We start from the raw sequence: 21,601 nt of genomic DNA, 5'->3' as shown, positions 1-21,601 counted from the left end.
TGAGATGAATTAAGTATTAATTAGAGGGATAAAATAATAGCATATCTGTAGCTGCTGCATCCTTGCATGTATCCTCATAGCAAAAGCCAAAGTCCAAGATGAAAGATATGAAATCTCTAAATACCCTTCTCATTGTGCCTAAATCCTTTTAGCTTCTCTTTTCACACCTGGAAGAAGGTTTAAGCACAGCTTCTGTGCTGAGATAGCTATTCTAAGGCAAGAGGACTTGAACCAAAATTCATTCTATTATCAGATATTAAAAATCATGGACTCAGAAAAGGTACTTTCACATACCACAAAACATTATCTAGTGTAAATCACACTGATTATTTAAATTGAAAAAAAAAAAGTGAATGACTACCTCTGACCCAGCAGGCTTTATAATGGATAAGCTATATACTATCCTCCCATAACTTGCACAGAACCAACAAAAATCGCAAACGACTGGCTCAAGTTTAATATTTCCTGTTTCAGCTACGAAATGCAATTGTGGTTCTATACCTGATCCAAACCAGCTCGTCAGCCCAGCTGACCTGATGGGGTATAGATCCAGTATTGATTAATGGCTGTGGAACCACAAGAACATAACACAAACGGTTTGTTTATTGCTCATCACAATTTTCTTATTGTTATCACCCATATGCCATATTTGGGCTGCAACAACAATACTGTCATCATCATGTTGTGTGTCCCATCCCATTCTTCTCCGTCCCCCATCCAGGCTCAATTTTTGGACCCCAGTATTTCCTCCTAGGAGAGGGATGCTTAAATTCACGTCAGTCTGTGGTTTCAATGTTCCACAGTTATTAAATTGCTGTCATTTATCCCCTTGCTAGGAACTCTCCTCCTAAGTTACACATCGTCCTTTTTCTTTTAAATCATGATGGATTACCATAGTGAGGTAACATTCAGCAGCTGCTGCCATACTTCAGCTGCACCTTGATGTCAGCTGTGTCCGAAGACTTTACAACAAAGAAATCTGGTAGAAATTGCACAATGCTGCTGCTCTTCACCGTCATTCATTTCCATCTACACTATGTGCAAGACTGTCAGGTTAGAAAAGTGATCCGAATGCAAGCACCTCAACATTTTTTAAGCTAAGCCAGTTTGCACCACAGACCTAGAAACTACTGTGCCATTACAACTGCGGGGTAGGTGCTGTGATATAGAAGGAGGATTTGAGCAATAGATGGCTGCATAATTGATAATTGCCACTAAAGATGCCATATAAACCACAGCATGTGTTTAACCTGAAGAACTTTGTCCATGTTTTCCCGAGTATGTGATTAGGTATAATAAAGGGTACTGCCTCTCCCTGAAAAGCTCAATAACAGCCTTGAAAACAGTAGCCTGTAACAGCTAAAATACAGGGGCTAAGATAAGAAATAACCATGGTTAACTGTAAATACCACACTATTTTTTCCTCGCAGAACAGACAGCTTAACACCATAATTATTTACTGTTATCTGAATAAGCAGGGAGACTGAAAAATAAGTTTATAAAGAAATTTAAAAGGTGACCAGTGTGCACATTAACAAGTGGATCACTGACAAAGTGCACAGCAACTCATGGGCACATCAGTCTTCGCCTCAGAAAAGAACACCAGGACTACACTGCTAATGAGAGAGGTGCTGTACACATTGTTCAGAGAACTACACGTATTTCTAGAATTGCACAAAAAATCGCTCTTGCTAATACACTTCTAGCACGAGTGCATGTAGCAACTTTGCTTGTGTGCTGTGAACTCTTGTGGGCAAACAGCTTGTCCAGATCCTTCCGATTTTTTTTTTTTTTTTAATATTTGGACATGCATTATTACTGAGAAAATAAACATATACATAAATAAACAGATTTCACAATACTTATGAAATAATACAAATTTTTGTAAAAACTAACAAAAAAGTCTACCCTTGTGTCAATACGTACTGGCCAGATGAAATTCCATCTCACAATATTCCAATAATGGTTTAACCAATAAAAGGTACATAAGGGTTTGATGCCATAAAAATGCACTGACCGATTTAATAATTTAGGACTGTTTGCTGTACTCATTTCAAACACAAGTAAACTAACATTTAATAGCAAGGCTGCATGCCATGCTAAGGTATTTAAATAATAAAACTAACAATTTCCAAAAGGTATCACTGTCCATGATGCACTGATCTATCCCATTTGCCTGCTGAATGGAAACTCACACTGCAGGCAAGTACACTAACAAAGTAGCTGCCAGTAACTAATACAGCTGGCCAACTTGCACTATTTATTCAATACTAACAAGAGACAGAGATTTTTAACTTTTCACAGAAGGTATTACTTTTTAGATCTCTCCTATAAGCAAAAACGTGCTATTATTTAATAGCTGTATTTATAGGCATTCTGCTCTAATATCAAGGGAAACAATCTACGTCTTTATACAGTTGTCAAAAATACAAAACTTATCTGCATTGATTTTCAAATAGGTTATGTAGCTAAATGAAATGGTGCTCAGATAATTTTAAACTAAGTTTTTAACATTTCAGAGTTTTTCTCTAACAAGAAAAAATTCTTTTTATTCTTCTCTTAAAATGTCATTAACAGGTAAGAACACATTCTGTTAAAACAGTGAAAGGTTCTAGGTTTACAAGTAGCTTGCAAAAAAGAAGTAAAAGAACAATTTATTTATTTATTTATTTTTACAAACAAGAGTACAAGAAAAATTGGCAAGCAGTGAAATAGTTCTCTGTAGTCAGAGCTGTGGTGTTTTTTTAAGTAGATACATATATTACTATATCACTGTCACAGCCTTTCCACATAATCATATGGCGTTAAAGTGGTACATTGTGCAGACATTAGCAAAACTGCCGTATCAAAATTTCCCACTTTAGGATTTCAATTCTGGACACAGTCAAGAAATTCATAACAATATACTGTTATTTGCTAGGTGAAATTGAAAGACGATTCTACAAAGATGCTGACTCTTTCTGGCAAAGCTTTTAGTGATTTAAGGTATCTTCCCTGACCAGATGTCTTACAAGATGAGAAAGAAGTGCGTAACAAAAACAGACAAACAAAAAACTGTGTTCATGATGAAATGCAACAGTCATATTCCCATGTCTGAAAATCCTCTAATCTTCAAAAACATGGATTATACAATAACATACAATTGAAAAGTTTTTATTAAATGTAAATCTGAATTTTATAGACTGAATGGGTACCTCTGAACTTCCATTTACTCACAGTGAGAGCAGCACAAAGAGCCTTAAAGAAAGTCACACAGATGCTTTTCACAAGATACTATCCTATTTCGGTACTCCATTATACAGAAGTATGAAAGGTCAGACATTTGAAAGTGTTTAAAAGACTCACCTACCCAACTACAGGGATAAAAATCCATAATTTACCCTTTTGTGTAGCTGCTCAATCAAAAAGAAAAAAATCCTTAAGATAGCTTAAAGTCTTCAGAGCTTTTTGAAATGAAATTGAAGATATTAAAGTTAAAACTCAATCAAGAGGGCAGTTTGAGCAAAAATAATCAGCAGCGTGGTTTTGAGGCCTCAGGATGCAACTGGCCAAATTACTTGTTCCATGAAAAAGAAAAGAAGGCTAGAAAATTGACCAGAACTCTGCAAAATGGTCAAACCTCGATTTAATATCCAAAATTACCCTTTGTAGATCCTGTTTCAAGTGTTAGAAACGATTCAACTACTCAGAAAAGCTGCATCTTTTTTCAGAAACGTAATCTTTTCATCAGAAGTCCAGAATATCTGATATTCGTAAATAAATTCTCAACTCTAATCTTCTACTGAGTGTACTTATTTGAATAAAGTGATTCACACCAAGTTCACATGAACAGCATACACACACCTTCCGTGTCAGAAAAACAGTTTCCCAACCTCACGTACCAAATGTTCAGAGACAAGTTTTTCAGGCACAACAATACAGCTATCACATAAAAAATTAATTCCGTAAGCTATAGGAAAAGGTTCAAAAGAATATTTTCAAGTTTGTTAAAAGGCAAACTGCAGAATTCTAGTGAACTTGACTTTAAAAACTCCCAGATAATTTATGTAGAAAAATTCTGATTCAGAAATGTTTCTTGTACTGGCTTCTAGAAGGAAACTCCTGGAAAGCTGGAAAGGATTGTGCTTTTTATTAAAAAAAAAAAAAAAAAAGACATTTTGCTTTGCCTCCAGCATTCTTATAGAACAAATATTTCTGCACAGAGATGAGGGTTAGATATATCGTAATAGTTTCAGGATATTGGAAGCCTTTTAGTCCAATAGAGGAGCTAGCCTTCTCATTCCCTAGTCTGACAGGAATCGTCTATTCCAGGAAACAGAAAATTCAATGTAATTTATTGAGTCTTTAACAGAGCTCTCTTGTAATACTATTTAGTACATTATGAGCATATTCTACAACTTAAATTGATGGAATACGGGTTAAAGCCTATTTAGGTTTGTTTACTAGTTCATTACTGGACTACAAACATAGAAGACACAAAGAGAAGTAATAGAACCATTAGAAATAGCCTCTTACAGATAACAATCCCAACACAGGTCTACTTGTCAGGACGTGCAAACAGATATACCAGCTGCTTTAGGTTTTTGTTTGTTTTGCTTCATTTTAAATCCTTAGCAATATCAGGTCTGACATGAGAGCAAGTCTTTAGAAACTGTTTATTTTGAGCTTAGCTGCAATGCAAGCTTTGAAGAATTTGTCTCTCCCATGGTGTGTTAAACAGGAAAAATTCCACTGATGTTATTCTGAGAAACCTTGCATAAGCAGGACAAACCAAATGGAATGTATTTATAACTTACATTCAGCAAACAATGCAGGGCAAAGGCACAAAATGTAATGATTTTAAATACATCTCATTATTCATGGTTTGAAAGTTGTATAAATCCACCTAACATACTTTTCTTGATACAAAATAACCTTATAGTCCCAAAGCATATGACATTAGAAAATGAGTGCATGCGTGTATGTGTAATGCTAATGGTAGCCAAAGACCTAGCAACATCCCACAAGCTTTCAGTCAGGGTTTAGAAAACACTATGATAACTATATAGATAGTTCACTACTATGTCTGAAAGGAAATATTCCACACAACATATTTTACGTAGAACTTTTACAAAAACTTCTGTAATGCCGTTTTAAGCATAAGACCCAAAAAAATTCAAGTTTCTTTACTCCTTCAGAATTTTAAGCTGCAGGGTTTTGCTCGTTTGTTTGTTAAATCTACCTGGTTATATCAGATTTTCTAATCATATTTCATTAAATAAATAACTTTGAAATTTTTAACCTGTATTAAAAATATGGTAAGAAACTGAAATAATATATTAAGTTAAATAACTAAATATGTTATCATGAACAAAATTTTCCTAATTAATAGTCAAACCATTGTTTTAATCCTCTTCCCAGCTAATCATTTCTTCAAGAGAATTTCTACCAAGAAGCTCAAGGGGACCTTTGTCTTCAGTTGAAATAGTCTACTAGGCACAAACTAACAGTCTTAAAACTGCTTAAAGTCTGAACATTTTTCAGACCCAATTATAGCTGAATTGAACTGCCAGGAAACCTTTCAGTGGGGTTTCCATCCTGGTCCTCAATGTGGAACACCGTACAGGCTAACTTCGCTTCTCATCCTTCACTTGTGGAAAGAAAAAGGAGTGATGATTTTCGGCAAGTATGTCCGGATTTTAACAGAGGTTACATCTATTTTGAATACGTGAACATATTTTTACAGACTGGCAAGTGAGAGTTCCTCTTCTGGATGTGATCTGCACCAAGGTTTCCCAGCAATTATATCTGTTGCTGTGTCATCAGTGCTACTGCTAACACTGTCTTCCACAAAAATCAGGAGTGTTACCAATAAATCTTTCAACATGCAGAGAAGCTGAGTAGAACAAAGGAGGTTACTCTTAAAGCTGAAATATATTTTACCTTTGCTCTTAAAGATATTCTTTTGAAAGGTACAGAACAGAGGAAAGAAGTCAGAAGAACCCATCCAAAGACATGCATTATGGAGAAATTTAGTTTCACGTGGTCCTATGAGAAAAGGATAGCTATGTACAAATGTTTTAGAAGAACTGTATTTATCTCTTTGATGCATGACTCAAATTTTCAGTCATCTTCATATTAATCAGTTAATATAAGTATCCAATTTCAGAGTATTTTGGGCAAGCGAAAGACATAGAAAGTTGTTTTACTTTTTATAAAAATGTTCATTTAATATTTCATAAGAGAAATGGGTATTAGATATTAAATTTCATTACTTATGTCTGAAAAATAATTTTTATTTAAATTTAGGATGAATCCCTAATCTTTCTCTCTTCTTATTTTTTCTTTTAAATCTAATGATATTACTTCACCACAAAGAATCCTGTGTTATGATCACGTTAGAAAAAGTTCCTATCAACATAACTAGTAACTTCCAGTATTCATTTCTATACTGCAGTACTCCATAAGCCACATATAAAACAACATAAAAATGGAACAGAATGGTACAATCAGAAAACAGTATAAAAGCAAAGAAAAAAGTGACAGATTTCTTTATATCCTCAGGAAACTTTAAAGCTCAACTCACAATACAACAAAGCTTGTTAATTATGTACTGTAGCTTATGCAATGTCTGACACCCATTATTTCACCAGCTTCAATTATAAGTTTAAGGAACTTGTTTACTTATTAAAATCTTCATGAAAGTTGTATGTCTTAATGCAGTAAAACATTCTAGATCAAAATTGATAGATGAAACCGTTGTTTAAACAAGTGTGGTCCATTATTTTTGTAAACTACAATATATTTTGATAACAGTCAATTTTAATATCAAATATGAATGTGTATCTTTATTAAAAGTATTTTTAATCACCTAAATTGCTTTAAATGGGCTTTGAAGTTGAATGAACAAAGTTGTATCTTAACCACAGAAGTCAGAAAATGAAACCTTTCATTTTTAATTCTTAGAACAAAAATCAGAATTGTATTTTAGACTAATGGGGGAAAAAAGACAGCTAAGGAAAAGATGTTTACACAGCTTCAAGTGTTATTTTACCATTATGATCCCATAAGATTTGTACAGTGCAGACTTTACCTCAATCAATTTTCTTTCATAAGAGCTGGCTAGTTCCTCGTTGTTTTCTACTTGCTTTTGGTCTGGAATAGTAAATTCACCATCAGTGCTCCAAATGTTTGGCAGAACTAAAATAAAGAGATACCTCAAATTACAATGATAAATTACATAAACATTTAAGACAATCTGTTTAGAAGTAATAGCTCTAAAACAAACAGTTATTAGAAGTATCAAAATAAGATAAACTATTTGAATAATATAAAATATTATAAAATAAATGCTTTTATATCGTATAAAATACTATAAAACAATATTACAAGTACTACAGTAAATGCTTCGGGGAGCTTTCCTGCAAGCACTGTTGAGGCAGGTTTTCTCATCTTAACAGGAAAAAATGCAAACAAAGTATTTGGCTGTTTTGTAACTATAGCTAAATATGTAGTGACTCCAATTCATACCCAAAGCCTTTGTAAACTAAGCCTATGCTTCTATTTCTATTTTTGTTTTTATTTCCGTTCTAAAACATCATTTCATATTACTTGCACAGGACTACTCACACATCATAGAAATTACAGACAATAAGGCTGAGAATAGGCATTTCACACTTCATCTAATATCTAATATTTCCTTTTTTTTCCCATACAGCAGAATCAGCTGTAATTATTTTATTCCTGACACTTAATTGTCTAATTTATTCTTAGAAATCTTCACTAAAGAATATTTCATGCTTCTGTGCACAATCTATTTAAATGTAAGTATTCTTCTCAGAAAGGTTTTCTTGATAACTACTCAAACTTGCTTCACCTGCCATTTAAGCCCATTACTTTCTTATCCACACTGAATGAAAACTGTTTTATCCTATTCCTATTCCCAACTACCATTTACATATTTGAAGATTACTTGAAGGCATTTTCTGAGTAAGTCTCTCTCCCCCAATTTACACAAACTCCAATTCAACTTCTCTTCATAGATCATGAATTTCTGGAAAAAGAAAACAAGATAGCACATATAAAGTAAACAAGCCCTCATCAGAGAGGTTTAATAAATGCTTCCACTGTTTTTCAAAATCTAGATTATACATACAATCACATTAAGGTAGAGAGAAAACTCCATAATTCATTTGATTAAATGCCTGCAAACTGACTTTTGATTCATATAAGAATATATAAATTCAGAAGATAATTAGTATTTGAAATTAATTTTGAAAGCTATTTTAATATCTAATTTTCTTGTAAATCTTCCTTAAAATTTTCTCACTGAAGACCTTCAAGATCAGCATTTTATATCAGCATAAAGTTTGACTACATATGGCACTTTTGTTCAAACAATTGTGCACAAAGCTTTCACAATGTGATGAAAAATGTCTCTGCACATAGTCAGTATTCCCCTTACATCTATACATCTCACTTGCAAATGACATAAGAGACTACAGGAATGACATATCATAATTTATCATGGCTATTTTTGCACTTACTATACTCAAAGTAACCAAAAACCTAGGTCAGCAAGAAAGCTAAGATGACTGACAAAGACAGAAAAGAAGAAAAGTCAAGATACAGTAAGAAACTAACATCAGTTTTACCAAAAAATCTTCATATTAGTTCACAACACAGCCCTCTCATTTATCATGGTTTCCCAAAACCAACATTTATAAACTGCAATAATGTGCTTATCGAGAAGACTAGCATACATTTCAGGAAGGCTGTAAATTAACGTTAACCCTATGCTATGCTTTCCTTAACTACCAACGCAGAGAGAACCCATAGGATTATCTTATTACAGAATACCTTCTCCATAGACCAATCTGTTAAATAAATTTGTTAAAATTAAGAGGATTATTCTTTGGATTTCACTTACTTAATACGTGGACTGCCATGCACACTGTTTTATTTTCATGTTATGATAGAAAGAAATAATTAAAAAACTCTAAGTATCTGATTTGAAACCTTCCATGTTACATAAAATTTAAGGCAGTGGTTTTACTGTTTATTTTAATTTTCAGACCATATATATTTTCTAAACTTCATAGTCATAAGCCATTAACAATATAAGAATAAAATAGTCATAAATTTAATACATCTGTTTTTCCCAGTAAATCAAAACTTTGTGTTGTGATTTATTCTTAGGTGGTTACTGCTTAACTCTTGGAATGAAAAGAGCACATGAAACTTTTTAAGCTTTAATCGCGGTTATGTTAACTGAGCAGACTTTTTAAGATTGTTCATTGAAACAGTAGTCTGTTATGAAAATAATGTACTGACAGTTCTCCTTTTTAAAGCCTAAATGTAGAAACTATAGAAAACAATGTAGTGTAATTAATTAACAAGGAGTAATTAAGTCAGATTAATAACACCTCAAACTGCCATATGAAAATGTAACTGACGGAAACAAAGCAAGGATTTTATGGAACATCAAGGAGAAAAAAATAAATTCATACCAAACTAATCCAGTAAATCATGTGCTACACAAGATATACAATAAGCAGTGTAATTTCATATTTATTCAAAGACTTAAATCTGAAGTATCGGATGTATTGTGAAATGAGTAAGCTGAATAGAAGTCTTTCTAGCAAGCTTTTAAGCTTGGAATGCCTGCATTCTACAGAACTAGGGAAGTGCTACAGAGATGCACACAGGTCAGAGGAAGTCTTATGCAAAGGGGTTGGCTGGTTTGTTGTTTTTAACATAACCAGAAAAAAATCCTCATTCAATGGACACTTAGCTTTGATACTTGCAGTTCCTATACTCTGGCAAATGATTGTTTGGAGGAATGTATCTCAACTCGAAGTACAAATTATTTTTCTGGAAGTTCAGTATTTGCCTCCTTTAGCCAACCTGTGGTGAATGAAGCAAGCAGGGTTGTCATGGAGAGAGGTTATTCCCAGACACGTCCTCATTAAACTTTTGGAAATTCTGTTGAGACTTCTACTGGACTTGGGCCATCTGTCTAGGATTTCCAAACAACTGGGATGTAGTAACAACAGCTGCTCTAAACATGGCACTGAATGCTAGGAAACCCCACAACTCACTTTCTTTGCATGCTTTGTACAATGCATGCATGAGCATACTGTTTCTACATGGAACATTCTTTAAAAAAAAATATAGCAACCTTAGAAATAAAACACCCCAAATCATATCAATTGCTATTCTCTTACAATGGCTTATACGTTTTGGATATTTCTAAGACAATCCTCTTTTTTATCATTTTATATATATATATATATATATATATATAAACTTGGATGTATATATATATGGATGTACATTTATTACTTTATTCATAAAAATACCGTTTTACGTTATTTTGTATACCAATACAAAAACATTGAAAAAAATACTTTGGGGGGCAGAAAGAGATGTATAAGCCACAAGAATTTCTATAAATGAAAATACTTCTCTTGCCCTGACCCCAATCACCTGCGTGCTAAAAGAAATACAGTATCCAAGTAAACTAGATGACTGGAGATTAATTACCATTTCAAGGCGAGAGACCTTAAAGCTAATCTGCAATATGGCTAACTGCCAGCCATGCCAAGTGGCCAGATACTCCTCTTATAGCAGGAGCTGCACAAAGCTTTGCTACTCATCATCCAACTCCTGCAACAACTATGCCAAGAGGATAAACATCACGCTTCGATCAATACATGCATTTATGAGTTCACAAAGTTTACTAGTGAATGTCTACAGTGAGCTCTGAGTAAGAAAAGTCATTAATTTTTAAACAAGGAGTGAGACAAAATTGTGACTCTTCACACTTAAAATAAAAATATATAGGAACATTAATCCTTAATATCTGACTTCACTAACTATAAATTGGCTTTACTTTAAGAAATTTATTAATACAAGTGGAAAACATTATTAGAAACTGACAAAAAGGCTACCAAATAAAACTCAATTTTCCTCCTGCCACTCTAATATACAATGGTCAGCTTCTAGAAGTTCTTAGGTATGCCCCTTACGTTATTCATTTGGTTAAGCACTGCTGATGAAACGAATCCTTTCCTGATTTAGCTTTTAACAATTTGTTACATTTATTAAAAGGTCCTCCATTAAAATACGACTCTACTAGCTGAAACAGCTTTTGTTAGATGAAGAAAGGATTATTCCAGATGGCAAGGCATAACTCAAGATTAATTTTGTTCTTTCACTGGACTTTGTGCTTTCACTTTATGCTTTCAAAAGCATGTTATTCCTTGTTTTCTTGCAAACACAATATTAATTGCAAGTTGATGTCTGCAGCTCCCAATTCAGATTAAGAGCCAATTCACTCAGTGCCTTTTTGAAATTAAGATGATTACTATAATTTTTAATTTGCAATTCCTTTGTTCCTCAAATTTTACATGATTTTGTTCTATCAGTTTATTACTTGATAAAGAATCATCTCTTCCTGTTTTTTCTTCATCTTAAACTTCAGAAACAAACTACTAGTAGCAAAAGATTCTCATTCTTCTAGCCATCATTTATTTATGGTAGCAGAAACTCAGCTTTGTGTGGTGAAATCTTAATTTGCTATTCTGTTCATGGCACTAAAATAAAAAAAAAAAGTAGTCATACACTGAAAACAAAAAAGAAAAACAAAGAATGACTTAACTTACATGACCAAGGTATGCTTTTCATACAAAAGCACTACACTGAATTCCACATGGAAAAGTTGAAATCGAGGGCTCCTCAATGCCAAAACCTGCCCTTCGTATTTTGAAATACCAGTTAAATAGCTCAAATGATACATTCAAAGACAATATTCCTTTTAAATTAATCAGGAACACAGAAAAAGAGGACTATGCATTTATCATTCCTACCACTTCTGTGTGGCAGACTTCTGCCCAACGGTAAACCAGCAATGAACACTCCCACACAAGCAGTCCTAGGCAATATTACCTGCACTGCAAGGTAGAAGGACCTTACAGGCCAAATGGCTTTAATTTCCATCACTATAAACAAGGTTCCTTGTTTAAGAAGGATAAAATATTCACAGCATTTTAATTACTTTTGTTTCATAAACTTACAAGAGTTCTAATACATACTACAAGTTTCTCCCTACAGATTGCAAAGAGTGTTCTACTCTCAGAAGTCACCTTTGATTTTCAACCTGATTTTTGTATGGCTTTTACTGAAGAAATGCGTACTTACTTTGAATAATGCTTTCATAAAGAAGGTAAAATTAACATTCCCCAGATGCTTCTTCCACTAATTTAAATTCTCTAAAATTTTCATAACATCTTTCTGTTAACGTTTTTTTTTATGTTCATGTATATATTGTTTTAATAATGAAAAAATATTCAATTACCTTTAATATTTGCCTAATATTAAAGTGAGAAGCTTTTCTTATTCTAGTGGCTGCCATCAGACAGTTTATAGATTTGAAGACATCATCAAAAGCACAGCTATGTAACAACAACCGAATTATAACCAAAAAATAGAACCTTTGGATAAAAAAAAATAATAAGGTGGTACAAATATAACTAAAGCATTTCAGCACTCCCCGCCCCACATATTTTGTGAAACTTTCTTAAAGAAGGTTAGTCAATTAGCTTCAGGAATCTGTTTGGACAAATGAGGAAAAAATTCCTTGAGTACAAAGGGTCTAGAATTATTACATCTCAGCAGGTTTGAAAAATGGTAGACATCCAACTCCTGCTGACAGCTGAGAAACAAGGATGTTCATTAAATGTTTAAATACAAGTATCAGACTGCTCAGTCGATACTACTTAGCACTCACTTTGAAAGCCAGTATGGCATTATGAACTTGACACACTTCTGAATCTTGGGTAACTTGTTTACAATCACACTTTAGAAACCAAACACTCAGCAAGTCACCCACCTTGAGGCAAACTATTATGCTGAATTTCATTTATAGTTTTAGGAATCCATTTAAAAGCCATACTCAATAGCATCTGATCTGATTTATTGTAGCAGCCATGTTGAATACTCTCTATTTATAGTCATAAAAATAACAGTAGAAGCTCAATTATTTTGAACCTTTAAAAATAGTTCCACAGAAATTCTGAACGTATAGCATTCTAACATCTGTAATACATGTAAGAAGGCTTTTGTTATGATATCATTTGCAAGAAGAGATTAATCATCATTTAAATTACCTATTATGATAACATAGGGCAGTATTGAAATTAGTTGTATGCAACAGTTTAATCATCTCTGATGAGGACAATTTCCTACCATTCCAGCACAAGATGATGGCCAAGTGTTTTCCAAGTTTAAATAGAACAAAGCTCTGCTTCTTTGTCTACAAATAAGTCTAAATGTCCAGAACCTTAATCTACGAGTATGTAAATTAACATGCAAGAAAGAAATGAGAATTTCAATTAAAAATGATAAAAGCAGAGAAAACAGTAGTTTCTTCATCCTATCGTCACAAGATTGTCACAGTCTCAGATCACAGTAATAAAACAGATCTTACAAATATACACTCTAATCCTTTAAACATGTAAGTTAATTAGGAACAGAATTAGCTCCTAATTAATTAGACAAGTGTTATGGTCACTTTACATTATATCATAATTACGTATGTAATTATATCACACTTAGTTCATTAAGCTTCAGAGATACCATTTTACTGAATGGCCAGAACTCTAAATTTATGCTGCCATGTTTGAACACAGGAACACTGGAATCCTTTAAAGCACTTACCACAATTTGTTTGTTACTAAACAATGAAAACTTTTGGAAGTCTTTACACTATGAGTGCCAGAAGCCAAACGTGGCGTAGTAGGACTTGGAAATTACACCATGAGTTTCATCTGTCCCAGAAGATGTTTTCCAGCCTGGACCCCATTTGCTAACTCTATGTGCAAGTTCTTTACAATATAAACAATTTCTAAAGACACGGGGCTGATACAGAAGTCCTGTGATCACTGAATAAAACACAGCATACTAAATTCCTACGTAAACTAAGGATTTTGGTCTATATTTATGTCTTGTTATGAGTAGGAGATAGTACGAGTGACTGACTTTGAACAGGATGCCTGGACACAAGAGGTTTGTTTGGTTCCTTGTCTGGTTTTCTTTATCACTTTTCTCCACTCTGTTACATGCAGAGTTTTCTACTTCTTGTGAAGTAGAGGAACACTTGTGATGCCTATATTGCTCTTCAGTGATCAATATTCACATTTCTTTCTCTATACATATTAGTACTCGGGGATTATTTACATGCTTAAGTACTGTTCTGCGTAAGAGGACCCAATACTACTAAAAATTTCATGTAAATCACCAGTGGCAGAAGAGAACAAAAAATTATTTGTTTTTGTTAAAAAAAAGAATGTTAAGTTAAATTATTACAAATAGTTCATGTAGCTGAAATTTATTCTGGTCACTAATGATAAATACTATAGACAAATAGTGTGGATTGACTTAACATCCTTTGAGTGTGAAGCATACATGTACTCAGTTTTAAGAATGTTGGTAATGTTCCACCCCCCTTTTTCATCCAGCAAATCTGACTATCCTAATTCAGTTTCTATTCTTATCACTCACTAATTTGCATAATTTTAGCATGGCAGAATATAGCTAGCCTAGGATTTTTTTTTTTTTTCCTTTTCCTATAATTAGGCTCATCATGGAAACTGTCAGTATCTAATGAAGGATAATTTCTGCTATTATAAGAAGCTTAAGAGATGTTTTTTGTGAATAACTCTTAAGATGAATCACTATGCTCCAGCAATGTCAGAAGTAAAAACATGTTCTTACAAACAACAACCCTTGAAGGATGAATGAACTTTTTAAACTTTTTAAATTTAAGGTGAATATAGTGACTAGACCTTAAGGACAGAATTAATCTAGTGTTCATTCATACAACCACCTATATGACCACAACATTGACAATTTAAAAGAAGAAAAAGAAAAAAAGACTGTGCCAATATCTTGAGAGCCACCTACTCTCTTGAAGAATCTTCTGTAGTCAGTAGCAATACAGTCCCACCCGAAGATAATTCAAAATCACTATTCCAAGTCATCTTGTCATAGACACTTCTATCCCCACTGACCGCTAAAGAAACACAGGTAACACTGCTGATGACTTATCTTTCAGATGAAAAATTTGCTAATTATAGTCAAAGAGACTTAGCAGAGAAAGCAAAGTGGTTGGTCTTAATACAGAGTCTATTTCAGTCTACACATACTGATCTCCAAAATAGATACCACTAACACTATAATCTAGAGTTACCAAATTCTTACTTTTCAATAACACATTAATTCATAGATTATTTTTTGAAAGAAATTTTTGTCTGATAGCTTTTTCTGGAACATTACTTACTGAAAAGAAAAAAAAAAAAAGTACAACCTCCTTCATAAGACTTTCATCGACCAGAAAGGGCCCTGTAAAAGTAACTAGAAAACTCTATATTGGTGTTTTCCTCAAAATATATCAAATATGTTATTTTTACTATCAGAGAATGTTATTTTACCATGGCTGGAAGACATAAATAGGTCTTAAAATTACACCTTGCTAATCCCACTTGCATGTAAATTATTTTATTCGCTGTGATGAAGATTGTGCAAACAAAGCAAGAACATCCTGATTCAGCAGTGTGATGTATATGGAATGTTTGTTCATTATTTCTCATGGCTATATTAAGAAGGGAACAAAAGGAGTCACCCAGGCGGCGGTAAGAACCTTGAGACATCCTGCCTGTTGATGTCTCGGACATAAGATTGAGAGAACCTTGTATAAATAATACAATTGCCAAACCGATAACCCACTGCCCTATCTTAAGAAAAACTAACATGACCAATTAAGGAGGAGAAAACACCACATACCAAGCAGAGGAAGACTACGGCCTTCATCTGCGCGACCACCAGAGGGACCAGAGATGACCCTAGCAACAATCGACGCAGCCAAAGTACTAGAAAGGGGCCACGTAACCCCGGAAGAACTTGATGATAAAAGGGGACTGCGAAAAAGGGGGGGCACGCGCCGTTTGGAGGAGCATGGACTCCCCGGCCGCCCAGCGCTGTTTTGCTTGCTGATTGCTTACTCAATAAATTAATTCTTTCTGGCTAAAAGAGTAATTTATAACAAGCAGTAATTTGATCGTATGCCATCATATAAGATTATTTTCATTTGACATCAATCTGCATTACAAAACCGTTCACGCAACAGCAAATAGCCCAGTGAGAGATGCATCAAAGACAGTGCCCATAGAAACAGAATTAAACTTCTTTTGAGCTTTTATCTTCAACAGGGGGAGGGATGGTGTCATACTGGATAAGATGTGAAAGCATGAACCATTCCCCAGCCAAACAAGTATTGTTTTGTGTGTCTCAAATGTTGCTTATGAATTTGCACTTGCACGACACTAGGTAGCTGGTTATTTACAGAGATCCTTTTCAAGATCAATCAAAAAAAAAAAAAGCAGATTCTTGTAAACGAGATGCATGGCTGTTCACTGTCTATTTTTTCATTTTAGATTTTTATACAAGTCTAGGAGTCACTTCCATCATTTAGTTACTATAACTATGCCTCCACTAAACTGTCTCCATGGCAGAAAAACAAATCCTGTGCATGGATTTTTTTCCTTCGTTTAATCCTTACCTTCCACTGTTTGCCCTTCTCTTCTGAGCATCTGGACAGCTCCAACATACTTCTTAAGTTGCACTTTTAGCACCTCATTTTCTCTGTTGATAAAAAGAATAGAATAAGCAAATATTACTGTTTTCTCAAAATAGAGGAAAGACCTTCTCAGTGGAAACAATCATGCTATCTGTGATAATGAGCTTTATCTAGCTTGTGTCATCAAAATAAAAATAAAAAACCTTGACTTACACATTAAATAATGTCAACTGCAAAGTACTAGGAAAATTAAGTCTTCCAGGTATACATACAAGTAATGATGACAGACTACATATGTAACACAGATTATAGAAAACTGTAAACAGATTACCCTTAACAAGACAGGCATTTTATTCATGGGAATTTATTTAAGAATGAGAAGTCTTCAGAAACACTTGCAAATGTTTGATGACCCTTATCATACATTATCTAAATAAATATAAAATTGCTTTTAGTAATTTTTTGAGGAAGAGTTTCTGTGTCAAAATTTCAACCATATTACATATGGCCAGTGAAAACGCACAAATTTACACAGATACACAGTGTTTCATACGCTTTTGGAGCTGACTGATACACTAACAAAACATTTCAACTGAAAAATTCAGTCCCACTTCAGTGGAAAGTGTGAAGGAAATATAAGCAAAACTGGACATCAGCTGTAGCAAACTCAAACTCCAAGTACTAGATTCAAGACCTTTCCAGGTTTTTTTGCCAGTTATCTGGCCTCAACTTCTTTTGAGTTATTCCAATTCCTTCCATAAGTGCAGTCACTCCACTGCATCGTAGTAGGTAGAAGTCAGTGATTTATTAGAGCAAGATCAGGAGAGTAGTAAGAAAGGTGTTTGTTTGTTTGTGGGTTTTTTTGTTTGTTTGTTTTCCTTCTCCTTTGGTTGGTTGGTTTTTAGAGTACAGCTTCAAAAGACTAATATTATCTAATGAAATTTAAAAAAAAAAAAAAAAACAGGAAAAACTTATTTTAGTTCAGATGATACCAGTCTTTACCTGCAGTAATTTAAACAGCTACTGCATGTGGAATGGAGGGTTTTACACGGGTCTATTTTAGATTTTTTTGTTAACATGTTTTACAGACATACCTAACACATATCCACAAGCCTCCTAATATATGTATATTTTTATCCAAATTGATGCTATATTCTTATTTCTATGGATTTCAAATCAGTTTTCAATGTAACCACAGCTTTATTCAATCATTTCGGTAGGAGGTTGCTAAATCATTGGGAAGAAACTATTCATTACCCAACAACCAAATTTTAGACGAAGCCCTTGAAGGTTTTATGCGTTTTATGATGTTTTTCATTTCCTAGGCTACAAAGAACAAGTCAGATTTCAGGTCTTCCACAAGAGATGGCAGGTGATGTTCAGAGCGGGGGGGGGGGGGGGGGGGGGGGAATAAATAAAATAAATAAATACAGTATAACTACATGCTAAATAAAACCAGATCTAAGCAACTCATTCAGGAAAAAAAAAAAAAGCATATAAATGACACCTGGACAGAAAGATTTATCACCACAGAATTGTACATGTCTGCACATAAATAACTATACTCAATTACAATCTACTGAGGTTTAAGGACTCTCATGACAGAATCATAAACCATCTTGTTTCTGATTTTGAGAAGAGACTCAGCACCTGTCTATACTGTGATAACACAGAAGAAAATAGGAATTTTTCCAATATTGTGCCTATGGTGCAATTTCATGATAAATAGATGAAGTACATATATAATCTCTACCCTACTTATGATAAAACTATATTTTCCTATACTTCAGGAGAAAAAAAAAAAAGACTTTCCTGCCAAATTCCCTTAGGGCTTTTGGAAAATGACTATGTAAAGACACTAATTTGAAAAAAAAAAAAAAAAAAGCAATTTCTCATGTGTCTCAACTACAGAGGCCTGAATACTGTAATTAAGCTTGTGGAAGAAGTATCAGATGTTGACAAATGCTTTCTGTGGAACTTACTCCTAAAACATTTCTTATCTCTAAACTCAGGCTTAAAAAAAATCCAAAAGATGGCTGCATCTTGTTAAAAAGAGTTCTTTAGGAAATACTATAAAGGTACCAAATCTCCAAATAATCAAAAAAATGACATGAATATCAATAATAACATGAAATAAAGAGCTTACTGCAAGAATATGTACAGTTCATATATAGAGCTGGGGCTAGATGACCTCCAGAAATGTCTTCCTACCTGAATTATCCTATGATCATGCTATTAGGAAGTGCAAAACCACAATTAATTGTAATTATATTTACAACAAAGCAAAACAGGGTGTTATGTATAAGCCCTAAATGAAATATGAAACATGAGAAACATTACTCGTGGCAGCGGACGTTGAATTATATATAAAGCATGAGACTATAGTATAAAACCAACCTTTGAAAATTTTTTTAAAACTCTAACGAAGAATAATGCGATAAATCTAACTGCTCATCATGAAAGAAACACCATATGCATGATAAACTGAGAACTATTCTTATGATAGCTTTGTAACACAGGCTGTGTTCAAATTTAAGTTATGATAGACACTCTCAGCACTGATAACAAATCTGAAAAAGCAAGAAGTGGCTTTGTGGTTAAGATAAACGACTTCCTCACCTTTCTTACAAATTAACATCCCATTTTTTATAAATGCTTTCCTAAATTGTGGCATTTCACCAACTAAGTGGAAGAAAGTTAGTTAATAAAGGAATATTCAGATTCATTTTCACAAGCAGGGACAAGAGATACTTTTCCCCTCTAAGAAGTTGCTTAAGGTAAGCGATGCAATCATTTCAAGATGCACAACACATCACTGTACCCATCACTGAAGAGCTACGCAGCTAACTCTGAAGGAAGTGCTGGAAAACAGATTAATATAAAATGCCAAATCAAAAGCAATGTGGCTTAAATAATACAGACACTAGATATGAGGAGGCAGATTAGGTTACAGAAGGTACATAAAAGTGCAAATGCTGCAATAAAAAAGCAGCTTGGTTCCCCTCCCCCATTTCCCTACACAGTACATTGTAATGCACATTTAATCTGCTTTTCTTGCTACAAACCCCATCCTTTGTAAGGGATGCTTTCCTCTAGCATCCCTGAATACAGCCTAAGAATATGCAATCTGAGATTAGCCAATTTCACAGTCAACTTCAATAAACCTCTCTGCCTCAGGAAGTAATGTAATAGTACACCATACAAAAAAAAAATCTCAATTAAAAAACAGTAACATTGCCAAGGAGCCACTGGCACAACATGTCCATACAATTTGAGAAAGGCTCATTGACAAGGGAAAAAAAATAATAATAAAAAAACAGCTTATAAAATAATACCAAAGTTTATTTATTCTATTCTATCAAAAGGCTAGGAAATAGGCTGAACGCTGAAACTGCTTCCTTTAAAAACAATCAGATAACTATTATGAAAGAACTATTCAAATACATAACATGGAAAAATGAGATTACTGCTACTTGAAAGTAAAATGACCTAAGAAGTTCCCCATTTTTCAAAGAAAACTTAGGAAACTCAGAAATATTTCTCTAACTAAGCTAGCATTTTGTACAGAAGACCAACTGAATAAGTCAAATTTGCAGATGTCCAGAAGTAATCATTTCAACATTGACTGCTGATGTCTCAATCACAGCGATATTTTTCCAGTGGCCCAGATCCTGCAAACAACACACACAGTCTTACTAAAACTAATGATATCCATGTAAATCTGAGGTTATTGGATTAATTCTCAACTGAGACATTACCAAACTGCACTGCGTCTTACCACAGATATTTAACACTAGATCTAAAATTAAAAAAATAAAAAATAAAAAATAACGATCCAAGAAACAACACAAAGCTCTGTAAAACAGGATGAAGAATCAGAGAGAGCTTTTGCATTGCAAGATGCTATCATTGCGCTGAAATGTACCTGTGGCCATTTTCCATGAAATATGACTGACAGGAAAGAGAATACTTATTTGCCTAAAGTATGTTCTAGTGACTTCTTCATTCAAGACTTAATTCTGCACTGCTACACAACAATGGGTAAAAACAAGTAGTGAGTTACGGTTACTTTTGAATGTATTGTCAATAAACCAAGCATATTATGGATGTATCAGGTGTACATATATATTTTTGATAGATATTCCTGTTTCTTTTTCTAACTGAAAAATAAATCTTCACAGGAAGTAAACAGCATCAGAATAAATGGTAAGCATCTATCCTAAACTGTCACTTTATTTACTAATAAATATAATTCCACTACATTTCAGATAATTGTTTCATTCTTCTCATTTCACAAAATGAACACATTATATATTGAAAAAAAAAAGGGGGGGGAGTGGGGGGAGAAAAACAATATTCCAAAATTTTTTAACTAGAATGACTGATCCTTAGTCATTAACTAGAATTACTGATCCTCGGTAAGCAAAGAACGCAAGATTATTCTCTTTCTTTTCTTTTTTGTCACCAGAAAGGCTGAAATTAGTGTTCACAAAGTATTCAAGAACATGTTTACATCAAATTCTTAGCAAGAGTTCTGGGGACGGACATAAATATACTTCTGATTATATGAGCTAATATTTGCTCAAACTACAATAGTCAGGCTGTTATTAAATTCTTTTTCTGACCTACTATCTTCTTAATTTTACAATTCAGGGAAGTTTTCTACTCTTGTCATGTGATTAACTGCTTCTGAGGTAAATAGTAAAGATTTCATTACTACAAAATATCTGAAAACTTGTTTCCTCTTACTCACCTAATGTATTATGTGGCACTTACAAATTATTTCCACAATTTTTGTTATTTCAAGTTCTTCAATACCAGAATTATTCAGATTGTCCAAATTCTGGGCTTAAAATACTACTAAAAATGTTTTACTAATCCTAATATTGCAGCAGCAGCACCTACAGCATACAAAGTGAACCAACAAAAGCAATTTAAAAGAAAAATCTATATCCAAAAATAACTCTTACTTGCTAGAAAATGAGT

At 33.6% G+C, this 21,601-nt stretch overlaps 1 protein-coding gene across 5 annotated transcripts in view; it reads right to left on the bottom strand.

Annotated features, from left to right (window-relative positions):
* The window catches only part of SNX29 (sorting nexin 29), a 151,960-nt gene that overhangs the window by 92,324 nt on the left and 38,035 nt on the right, over window positions 1–21,601 (bottom strand). For all 5 annotated transcript variants that reach the window (XR_010825052.1, XM_048064052.2, XM_048064039.2 and 2 more), the window contains exons 14-15: window positions 16,598–16,680; window positions 7,073–7,179 (exon numbers count right to left, since the gene is read on the bottom strand). Coding sequence is in view for 4 of the 5 variants with exons in the window: in XM_048064052.2 (XP_047920009.2) it covers window positions 7,073–7,179; window positions 16,598–16,680 (190 nt within the window). In the remaining variant the exon portion in view is untranslated. The remainder of the gene's footprint in view (window positions 1–7,072; window positions 7,180–16,597; window positions 16,681–21,601) is intronic.

This window comes from Anser cygnoides, chromosome 15, assembly GCF_040182565.1.
Source record: "Anser cygnoides isolate HZ-2024a breed goose chromosome 15, Taihu_goose_T2T_genome, whole genome shotgun sequence".
In the NCBI taxonomy this organism is placed as follows: Eukaryota; Metazoa; Chordata; class Aves; order Anseriformes; family Anatidae; genus Anser; species Anser cygnoides.
The sequence above is the reverse complement of the archived record's forward strand: the minus strand, read 5'-3'. Positions and strand labels throughout refer to the sequence as shown.